Below are 12271 nucleotides of genomic sequence, written 5' to 3'. Positions count from 1 at the left end.
AATAAAATTATTAAGGAATTTTGTCCCTCTATTAGTCATTAATTTTTTATTATTTTGCCTCATTTTTTCATAGAAGCTTACTATAGCTTGGCAATCTGTTCTAATAGTAAATTATTTTTTATTAATTAAATAAAGATTGAATGCATCTAAGGAATATTCGATTGCCATTATTTCGACATCAATACTAGTAATACTTTTTTCTTTATTCTGTCCTGAAGCATATCTTGATATTTCTTCAGTATCTTTATTAGAATATTTACTAGGCTTTTTCTTTATTACTGCTCCCCATCCCTTGTCACATCCATCTGTTTCTATTATTAAATAGTCAGTTATTAATGGAAGGGATAATTTTTGTAAGTTTTTTACTACTTCTTTGATTTTCTTTACTAGTTTAATATTTTCATTATTGACGTATCTTTGACCATTAAGTTTGGTCTTATTATATAATGACCCAAGCAATTTTGATAAATTCTTAATATATGGACAAACATAATTTAATAATCCAAAAAATTGCTGAATACTTTTTAAATCTTCAAACTTTTTAGGGAAATCTAGTATCTTTTTACTAATATGATCTTGTAATATTATTTTCCCTTTTCCTATTTCGGATCTTAGAAATTTTATATATTCTTTTCCTAATTCCATTTTCTTTTTGCTAATAATTAAACAATACTGTTCAATTTTTTTAAAAACTTGTTTTAAATGGTATCCATGATCCTTATAATCTTTGCTAAATGCTAGAATATTATCAATATATACTAACACAATAACTTATTTCATAAAATATTTTATCCATTCTTCTTTGAAATATTACTGGGGCTTTTTTAAGTCCCATTGACATTACTAATCATTCAAATAATCCTTGTGGGTAGACAAATGCTGTTTAACGAATACTAGCTTCTGCCATCTTTATTTGGTAGAAACCTGATTTTAAGTCAAATTTAATAAAAACTCTACAACCTTGTATTTTATTTATTAAAACATCTTTATCAGGAATATTATAAGAGTCGTCTTCAGTATTATCATTTAATCTTTTATAATTTATTACTATTCTACTTTTTCCCTTAACTATTTCACTATGATTTCTTATTAGAAAAGCAAGACTCCTATATGGTGAGTCACTATGTCTAATAAATTTATTTTTTAATAATTTGTCAATATGATCCTTAAAATCTTCTATGTCTATAGGATTAAATTTTAGTGCTTGACCAATTATTTTATAATCTGGATTTTTTTATTAATAATTTACATATTGGATTATTATTTTGTTTTAAAATTTTCATACTATCTCCGATATTTCCTTGTTTTTGTAGTTTATATATTAAATGTTCTATATCATTACTAAATATTAAGTCGTATAATTCTTTTCTTATTATTATTTCTCTATCAAGTTTTGTTTCTTTTATTAGATCTACTAATTCATTTTCATCTATTAAGTTTTTACATGATCCTAATATTTTGCAGTTGCATTGGGTATTTTCTAAATTACTAGGATGGTCACCACACTTCCACAACAACTCTGATTGAATGGGTATAATACTAGCCATTTTATAAATATTAACATAGTCTTTAGTAATGTTAATGCCTCCGTTTTGTTTTTATAGAAAATCTAATCCTATAATAATATCTATATTATTCATTTTGAAGTCTCTGAGCCATACTTGACCTGATTGATATTCGTTACAATAATCATTACAATTAGTAAAGAATCAAAATTTACAAGTGTCAAGATAATATTTATATTCAAAAGTATTTGTATCCATTTGCTCGGCTATTCTTGGTGTACTAGCACTACACCAAAAATCCCTTTTTGCAACACATAAGTATAACAGTATTGCAAAAGAATTATAATAAATAAACATAAAGTTGACATACTATAAAATAGCCGAAAATAGGAAAAAATAAGGGGCTGAATTATTGTTTCCCAAAACAAAATATCTGAAATGAAATCCTATCTCTTTCTTTTCCAAGCCGCTCTCCCCTCTCTCTCTTCCCCGATCCCTCTCCTTCTCCCTCTCTCTCTCCTACTCGAAACACCAACAGCTGTGGGGGCTTCAACTACGATGGCGAGGGGCTATATGAGGCTTCTCTCCAACCTCTGACTTGACGGTCGCCGTCCATTCGACTACCACAATCTCATCATCACCTTCGGCAAGGAGGATGGCTCGACGGAGGTGCAGCTGGGCCAAACCCATGTCATGGGATTTGTCACGGGCCAGCTGGTTCAGCCCTACCGTGACCACTCCAACGAGGGCTCGCTTTCCATCTTCACCGAGTTCTCCCCCATGGCTGACCCTTCCTTCGAGCTTGGCCGACCCAGCTCGGCTGCTGTTGAGCTCGGCTGCGTTATAGACCGTGGCCTAAGGTTTGATAGTCGTTGCCATTAGTAAAATGAAAGAAAAAATTAACTGTGTGCTTAGTAGTTTGAACAAGTGGAATTTTGAAATGTATGTGCAGAGAAAGCAGGGCTGTTGACACTGAATCGCTTTGTGTTCTTCCAGGGAAATTGGTTTGGGTCATCCGTATTGACCTCCATATTCTAGATAATGGAGGGTAAGCTGTAAATTTTGTCCCCTCTAGCACCAATTCTTTTTTTTTTCCTTTTCTGTTATTCATTTGATTTGAGTGTGTATATTTATTTTTCATTTTGAACAATTTGTTAATAGAAACCTTGTGGATACTGCAAATATTGCTGCTTTGGCTGCTCTCATGACGTTTCGGAGGCCTGAATGCTCATTTGGATATTTGTATGTGGGTTTTGCTGTTAATTGATTTGGGTTTACCTTGAAGTTTCTATGTTCTGTTTTCAATAGGGATAGTCAATAATATTTCTTATTGTATCATTAATACTTGGTTTGTTGTGACCAAAATTTTTTCTAATTATCATCTTAACACTAAGTTGAAATTTACTATGTTTCCTTTCCATTATCCTAATCAATGTTCACCACTTTTTTTTTTAATAATTTTTTTGGTCTCTTTAGGTAGAGAATGTATAGGATTAAGAGTGTATGGGTTCTGAGAAAAGTTACCCGTTTAATGGGTGGAGAATGTACATGCTTGTTATTAGTAAAATTACAGTTAGACATCTCTTAGAAGCTAGTTTTGGTACATGTCATTGCTTATTACACTGTTTCCCTTAGTTTGTCCAGGCATTAAGAACCCAACAACAGCCACCCATCAATCCCTCCCTCTACACTTTTACTGTTCATCTCTTCAATGATCCGTTCATTGGCCGTCCATTTCTCCAACACCACCCCTCTCTCAGTCTCGTCCTCTATTTCTCTGAAAACCCAGCAATGACTAACAATCTCTCCCTCCATATATTTCTCAAACCCTCTTTTTTGTTTTAGGTTATTATTTCTGTATTAATATTTTAGAGTTTCTTTTCAAAGGTAAATGAATCTATCTTTTTATCAGTTATGATTTTTAATTTATTTCATGAGAGAGTAGTATTTCTCCTTTTTTTACTGTGCAATCAAGAAAATGATTTCATGAGCTTCCCAAAACGTAAAAACCATAAAAAGATAAAAATTCATTTAAGAGTTATATAGATAGTTTTTGTAAGTAAATAGTTCTTTTTATCTCTAGATTGTGTATTCTTTTCTTAGTATCTAATGCTGATGTATAGTAATATTATTGATTAAAGACGTAATCTTTTACTAATGTGAGTAACATGATTAGTATTAAGTTGCAGTTAATAATTAAATACAGATTGATTCGATCCTTTGTAATATAACGTTTCTTATGATTTTACTAGGTCTTTCTATTTTGCCTTTTATATTCAATCCTTCTAGTTTTAGAGGCAAAAGACTATAAATGATATGCTTGACTGGAATGATTAAGTGGATAAGCAATTGAAGGGTATCTGTGTTCCACCTGAGAGCAATTGAAGTGAATAAGCTCTGATCATTTTTTTTTGGAGCTCATACAGATGGTACTAAGATCAACATTACATATATATTTGATATTAGAAAGGCAAAAATAATTATTTGTCTTTGATTGATTAGTTAGTTTTTGTTTTTTAATTGGAGCATTTCTTTATTAAATAATTCTTTCTTTTTGTCCATTTTTCTTTTACTTGAATGGGTGTGTTCATTATTGTTTTGTCCTCTGTTTTTTAGTATTTATTTTATAAATTTCTAGAGATATATGTGTAATTGTTTATAAATGAGTAAATGATTTTGGCCTAAATCCTTTCTTAACTTGGCTATGTATGCTTCTTAATTTGGCCCTGAATTGTGAGATATATGACACTTGTTTTGTTAAAAATGATGTTTAAATGCATGCTCATTTTACCTATGTCGTTATCATTGTGAGATTATGCACTAATATTCTAAGTGGTATTTTTCTTCTTTAACGTAATATTGTCAAATTCTTGATGCTATTTCATTTGTCACTTATGTAACATATTAAATTGAATTTCCATTTGCTTTGGTTTTCTAATTCAGGCCCCTTATCTAAACAATACAAGAACTCACTCCAAAATCTCAAGTTAGTCCAGAGATTCCAGTTTCAAAATCTCAAGCTTCGTAACAGAGTGAAGTTCAGGGCATCAAAACTTTTCTTGGATGTTAAGATATTATAGCCTTCGTTTTTTGAGAAAAGCTTTAAATAGGTAATAAAAAATTGTAGTGCACCAAATTTTTTTTTTAGATTATTTAAATTTTGTGATGAATTGTTTTATTTAAATGTTGTTTATTTTATTTAGTTGTTGTTTGTTTTATTTGATTGTTTGTTATTTTATTTAATTGTTAGAATTATTTGGTATAATCTTTTGAATTTAAATTTGTTAATTGTTTATTTAGTTAATTAATTTAATAAGTGAATAATTGTGTAACATGTTTATTTTACTATTAGTGTTACATTTTAAATAAGTGTGACAATTGAGGTAATTATGTGAGTTTTGGTTGAATGCACTAAGGTGCATGGTAGATAGTGATGCACCCTAGTGTTTTAGTATGTGCTAGTATATGGTAATAGGGTGCACATGTGTGGATTTTCTACACATTTTATAATTGCCATTTATTGATATTTTTGGGTAGTTTTATTTTAAGAAATAGGAAAATAAATAAATAAAATTCAGGCCCCTTATCTAAACAATACAAGAACTCACTCCAAAATCTCAAGTTAGTCCAGAGATTCCAGTTTCAAAATCTCAAGCTTCGTAACAGAGTGAAGTTCAGGGCATCAAAACTTTTTTTACATGTTAAGATATTATAGCCTTTGTTTTTTGAGAAAAGCTTTAAACAGGTAATAAAAAATTGTAGTACACCAAATTTTTTTTTTAGATTATTTAAATTTTGTGATGAATTGTTTTATCTAAATGTTGTTTATTTTATTTAGTTGTTGTTTGTTTTATTTGATTGTTTGTTATTTTATTTAATTGTTAGAATTGTTTGGTATAATCTTTTGAATTTAGATTTGTTAATTGTTTGTTTGGTTAATTAATTTAATAAGTGAATAATTGTGTAACATGTTTATTTTACTATTAGTGTTACATTTTAAATAAGTGTGACAATTGAGGTAATTATGTGAGTTTTGGTTGAATGCACTAAGGTGCATGGTAGATAGTGATGCACCCTAGTGTTTTAGTGTGTGCTAGTATATGGTAATAGGGTGCACATGTGTGGATTTTCTACACATTTTATAATTGCCATTTATTGATATTTTTGGGTAGTTTTATTTTAATAAATAGGAAAATAAATAAATAAAATTCAAAAAGGGCAAGTGTTGGGCGTGTAGTGTGTATAGTGTAGTGGGAAAGGGATTGATTTTCCATTTACTTTCCTAAGGCAATAAAATCAAAAATTGGAAGAAACTATCTATTTTGGGATAGGAATGTGATCACCCTTTATTCTTTTATATCTATTATCATAAAAGAAAATAATAAGAAAATTAAGAGAAAATTAAATGGGAATAATGGAAATAGGAAACTTACCATTTTATGTTGGTGAGGCTTTATTGAGAGAGTTGAATAAAGGGGAAAGGAAAGGAAGAGGAGAGCATTTTCCTTGTGACTGCCGTGACCTAGAGAGAGAGAGAGAGAGAGAGAGAGAGAGAGAGAGAGAGAGAGAGAGAGAGAGAGAGAGAGAGAGAGAGTGAGAGAGAGAGAGAGGGTGGCATGTTAGAGAGAGAGGGAGAAGAAGAAAGAAAGGAAGAAAGAAGAAGAAGGAGAAGAGGAACCAAGTCTAGAGTATGTTTTCTTGTATTTTTGTTTGTCTAATCTCTTTTTCTTGATTATATGATATTGACTTTGTTTATTTGTTGTGTGTGATTGGATTTCTTTCTCCTCCTCATGGTGGTTTTCAAAAAAAAAAAAACCCTAGGCTTGAACAAGGGGTGGTGAAGTTTGGGTGTTGATCATTTTGTATTTTTGATTTTACAATCAAGAGAGGTATCAAATCTATAACCCTAATGATATGATGTTCATGGATTGATGGAGTGTATTCTTATAATTTTATGCATGGGCTTATGTTGTTGGGTTTGATTTTTATGGTTGTGTAATGAGAATATGTGTAGTGATGATGAATATTTGAAATACATGAAAAGAATAGGTTATTTGTTTATTGGATGTGTTTCGGCCTAAAGGGATATTCAAAAGCATGATGGTTATTTTTATTATGTTTTATGTCAATGAAAATTTTAGAAACATGATAGGTTGTGGCAAGATCTTGTATGAAGTTATGATGGTTGTGATTTTTGGAATAATTGCATGGTAATAATGTATTGAGAATATATGTAACACAAGATCAATGGTGGTTGTTGTTCATGACTTGTGAATAAGTTCTAAGGTGAATGATGAATTATTGTATACTCATGATGTGATAAAAATGGATAAAGAGGTTAGAAGCATGCTAGGGTTTGTGTTGAAATATTGTGCATAATTGAGCATGAATTTTGTGAATATAATGAAAGGAATAAATTTTATGATTTAATGTGCTTGCTAATTTTTGTACAAAAATGATGTTGTTCATGATGAGATTAATGTTTTGAGTGCTCAAATAAAGTTTGCAAATGTTTTGATGTTTTAAGAAATTTAATGTGAAGTTTAATTATGCTTTGAAATTATATTGTGTATAAATAATTTCCTACAAAATTTTTATTAAATTTTTAGAAAAATATGAGGTTTTAAATTGAATATGGTGATTTTTAAAGGTAAAAATAGTTGCTGGAATTTTTGTGAGAAAATGTGAAGTGTGTTTCACTAAAATAAATTTGATGAGTTTTTGGAACAAATTATTATCCTAAGTTATGGTAATATTGAAAAATGGTATTTTAAAATAGTATGAATGCATATTTTGATAAGTTATGATTTTCCTTTATTTTGATTGAGAAAAATATTTAGATTCTATTTGTTGACGCGGTTCTTCGGCAACAGGTAATTAAGAGAAGAAGAGAAAGAGATTAGCACTCAAGATAGAACCGTCACAGATATGAAATCTTATATATTGAATTAGGTGACTCAAGACACGTTTTTAAGTGGTTCAAAGGTTAAAATCCTTCTACTCCACTAGTCAATATTATTCATCCTCTCTGGGTATTTGATTTACAAAGTATATAGTCCTTCAAAGACTATTTTTTCCAACCCCTCTCAACTCCCAGGGTCTCCATATTTATAGGAGAAGGCACCTGGAAGTTGGTAGGGAGGTCATCCCGTGACCTTACCATTTGTCATATCCACTCTGTGGCATTCATGATTTATTCCTAAACCTGACACATAAGTGTGGTCTAATCAGCATGGAAGGATATAATGGGCCGCACGGCCCAACCCATCCGTGGGTGTCTGACACGCACGTTCCTACTGCGTGTCCGAGAAGTCAAGGGGATATCAGACACGTGATGTCAGATATATGCACGTTTATCTTGCGTGCGTTGATTTTATAAAGGCTCAGAGCTTCCTGGGCTCCTCGCGACATGAACAGCTCGTATTCCGAGCTGTTCTCCTGGCGTGGCCTTCAGATGCCCCTCTCGAGCTGAGAAGATCTGCCCTGGAAATAGGATCTTCGTCCGGTGGGCACCTCGGACTAAACCTGATTAGTCCGAGGCTCGTCCTGCTAACCAGCCCGTGGGAAAATCAGGGCGTACATCTGCCCCCCAAGCTCCTGCTCGTGGTATATGACGTCATACATAGGAGACCACAGTAGGGGCTTTTAGACTTCCCCCACAACCCTTCGCATTCCATTCTTTCCGCAGGCGTCTGATACGTGGAACGTCGTGGGTGGCGACGGTACACTCTACGAGAACCGCATTAAATGGCCTAGCCTACTGACCAGCCGTCGTTTCACATTTCGAGTAGAGGGTCTTCCAAGAGCCTTTTACACGTGATCCTTCCTTTGTATAAAGAGGGGGTGGCCACCCTATGCACGGGCCACCCTATCATTCAAAAATTTCTCAAATTTCCTTCTTCCTTCTCTGACTTTCCGAAGGACGAAACCCTCATCTCTGCTGTTTTCATCTTCTCCGTTCACGAAGCCTAAGCGTACGAGTTTATTCAAAGCCTTGGAAGCCACAATACCAACGAAGCTCCTACCAGCGCAGCAATCTCGCCCACCATCCAGCCATACACTGTAAGTTTTCTGACCCAGTTTATTTTGAAAGCATGCCACTGTAGCTTAGGTAACAAAATTTTACTGTAGCCACATGCAGGGGTTTTCTGGGTTGTGTGGATATGGAGGGTGACGGCCCTTCTTTAGATTAGGGCACGCCTGTTGCAGGAAATCGTTTTAGAATATGGGTTTCAAGGTGTTTTTTCAGGGACAATTTCTGGGTAGGACCTTTAGGAATTCTGGGTGCAAAACCGGGTAGCTTAGGGAATACGCCTCAAAAGCGGTTTTCCACGTTTTGCCTATTGAAACTTTCCCCCCAAGGAAAATTCTTCTCTGAGCCCCCTGACACACGAATTCCGAGTAATCTGGGATCTGTTGAGGGCCTAGGCGTGTGTTCATTGAACCGCGTGGTTCTACTCTCCACGGGCTGGGCTTACCCCAGCTCGTGTAATTAACATTTGCCTCAGCCTTCTGCTTGGGTCGCCTTTTCTAAAGTGTTTTCTTTTGTTCGATAGGCGACCAGATGGCCCCGAAGAAGAACCTGCCCTAGAAGAACGTGGGAAGCTCGGCCTCTCAACAAGATAAAGGAAAGGCGGTGATGCCCAGCTCGCCGATTCCCCACTTTGGCCCGGCCGTGGAGAAACAGGCCGAGGTGGCCCCTGACGCGTTTTTCGAGGCGGAGAGAATCGTCTCGAAGATAACCGAGCAGGCCAAGATCACCAAACTCTTCATCACCCACAACATTCCCTTGGGGAAAGCCTCAGTGATTGCCCGACCTGCCGCAGAGGGCGAGCGGAGCTGCACGCCGCTCGATGAATCGTTCGCGGCCTAGAGCGGTGAACACTTCAAGGCAGGGGCCTTCCTCCCCCTGGACCAGTACTTCGCCGACTTCCTGAATTATGTGGGGTTGGCCCCATTTCAGCTCCCTCCCAACTCCTACCGTCTGCTGGCGGGGTTGAGGTATTTATTTCAAAAGCACGAGTGGGAGGTCCCCACTCTTGCTGATATTCTATACTTCTTTTGCCTCAAAGCCAGCCCGGATCAGTGGGGGCGAGGCGACGGGTTCTATTACTTAACCCGATTCCCTAATACAGCGGCAGTCATTGAGCTGCCGAGCCACCCGAATGACTTCAAGGACCAGTTTTTCATGTCAACTAGGTTCCGCAACTGCGATCATCATTACTTTAATTGCCCTCGTAAGTGATCCTTGACCTTAGCCCGCCTTTTAAGGGTTATCTTATTTTAGCCCCCTCCTTATCCCACTTCTGACTTTAACCAATCTTGCAGTCATCTACGCGAGGACCGAGAAGTCCGTGACCCTCGGGGGTCAATACGACACACTGGCGAGCTTACCCCCCAGTGAGAAAGACTACCGCGCGCTCGTGACCGACGAGACGATGGTATTCTGCAAGCTGATTTTCCCAAATCAGACTTTGAATTTGAAGAGGCCCCGGGGGCCGCCTCCAGCTCGCGACAACAGACCGATCCTCGCGGAGATCGCAGACGACGAAGGCGAGGAAGAGAGTGACGAAGTTCCTCTCGTGAGGAGTAGGAAGAGGACCTTGGAGGTCGCCCAGACGATGGTCGAGGAGAGGGCTCAATCCGGAGCAGCCGCGGGTCCCTCCGGCCAAGGTAATCCTTACTTATTTAAGAATGTAGATAGGGCCACTGCAGACCCCCGGCTGGTTAGGTTCAATCCTAGGCAGCTCGTCCATCGTCACCCGAGGAATCCGGACCTGGACACGCTCTTGCTCCATTGTGTTGACCGGCTCGTGCTGGATCACCAAGAGAGTCGGCCTAGGGGTACCGTAGCAGTAGATAACACCTTAGCTTTTAGGTCGATCCTTTTTGAGGAGTATGGGACCAACTTACGCACGTGGCCGACGCTCCAGAGGGGCATCTATGCCCCGGGGATTAGGCAGTATGTAGAAGAGTCCAGCCCCGAGTCGGAACCGGACCTAGAACCTGCGCCAGTTTGTGAGATAATCGTCTTAGACTCTTCCAGCTCGGGGGGTAGGGCTCCCTTAGTATTCTCTTACTCATTGCCTTTAAACCTTTTGCCTCTATTTCTGCATGATTGCTACCTTGTAATAACCATGTTTTTTGTTCTTGGCAGAAGAGATGTCTTAGCCCGGAGGTAATCTGCGGGGCGTGGTCTTCGGCGGGAACCCCCCAGCGGGGCCAAGGTTGAAAAGGCTTCGGGAGTCCAAGAGCTCGGCTGGGACCTCCACCAAATCCCCGGCTAAGGAGAAGGAGAAAGCCCCTCCATCCCAGGTCGCGGGGGCGATCCTTCCTGTTGCCAGGACAGGACCCATGCCCCCGCCACCCCAACGATCTCCATTAGCCGCCCAGGACGGGGTAATAGAGATCGGGAATCCAGCCACGGCAGCCCCGGATGTGCGTATCCCGGTCGATCCCCAGGCTCTGGAGAAGATGCTAGAAGCATTCCGGGGTACGGTGTATGAGTCGGCTAGCTATGCCGTCAGCCATTTCTACAATCTCAGGGAGAGGGAGCTCCGGGCCATCGAAACAACGAGCCCGGTTCGAGTTATGGAGTCTTCGATGGACATGACCCTAACGGTAAACTGCCCCATTCTTTTAGAGCTTTAACACTCACACGCCGCCTTTTTTCTTCCAGTTAGTTAATTTATCCTTCCTTTCTTGCAGGGCATTGCTGCCGCATACAGAGGCATTGCTAGGACCAAGGTACAGCTCGAGGGTTTGGAAGCTGAGCGCCAGACCGCCCTCCAGGAGGCTCAGGAGGCGAGAGACGCGCTGGCGGCCTCTAAAGCCGAGCTAGAGAAGATCCGCTCCGAGAACCGAGAGCTTAAAAACTCCCTGGCCGCATCGCGGACAGATCTCGAGGTAGCCAAGACCGAGGCCCAGGCCGCCATGGAAGCCGAGCGGGCCGTTTCGGAGCAGTCCTTGCAGGACCTGTTTTATCATTGCTGGTCCACAACCCAGATGCAGACTTTTCTTTCATGCCGCCGGACCTCTGGGCGTTCTTGCTACCGAAGCTCCAAGCCCGCCTAAATAAAGAGGTACCTCCCTCGAAGACTGGAGAGGCCTCTGTCGCGGCGGAGCAGGACGAGACCGCGACCTCCAAAGGGCCAACTGATGGGGCTTAGGATACTTCTCTTTAAGTATTTTGAACTATTTTATTTTCCGTTGTAATTTTTCATGAGGTGTTTCCACCTTGAGACAATTTGCTCAGCAACTTTAACAAATATATATATTTTTTTATGCTTTTGGCTGCAATTCATCTCTTTATTTTTATGAACTCAGTTCGGGTTAACCGTTATTTATATCCCGGGCTTTTAAAGAAGAGCCACGATCAAAATAAAAGTTAACCCCTAAGTTTTATGACCTGGTTAAAACCAGGAACTTATTTTGAAAACTTAGTTCGCGTCAACTTTTATCCATATCCCGGGCTCTTTAAAGAAGAACCGCGGTCAATAAATTTTAGTTAACTTCTAAGTTTTATGACCTGGTTAAGACCAGGAACTTATTTTGAAAACTTAGTTCGCGTCAACTTTTATCCATATCCCGGGCTCTTTAAAGAAGAACCGCGGTCAATAAATTTTAGTTAACTTCTAAGTTTTATGACCTGGTTAAGACCAGGAACTTATTTTGAAAACTTAGTTCGCGTCAACTTTTATCCATATCCCGGGCTCTTTAAAGAAGAACCGCGGTCAATAAATTTTAGTTAACTTCTAAGTTTTATG

The 12271-nt window shown here is 38.1% G+C and overlaps 1 protein-coding gene across 1 annotated transcript; it reads left to right on the top strand.

Moving 5' to 3' along the window:
• Positions 1–2102: 2102 nt before the first annotated feature.
• LOC133824025 (exosome complex component RRP45B-like) lies at positions 2103–3284 on the top strand (the record flags this gene model as incomplete). Its single annotated transcript, XM_062256885.1, has 3 exons — positions 2103–2365; positions 2458–2553; positions 2667–3284. Coding segments are annotated over 3 exons (465 nt in total), but the record flags the coding sequence as incomplete, so codon positions are not given.
• Between the last annotated feature and the right edge of the window lie 8987 nt (positions 3285–12271).

Source organism: Humulus lupulus, chromosome 3 (genome assembly GCF_963169125.1).
Source record: "Humulus lupulus chromosome 3, drHumLupu1.1, whole genome shotgun sequence".
NCBI classification, from domain to species: domain Eukaryota; kingdom Viridiplantae; phylum Streptophyta; class Magnoliopsida; order Rosales; family Cannabaceae; genus Humulus; species Humulus lupulus.
This window is presented reverse-complemented; position numbering and strand designations above follow the sequence as displayed.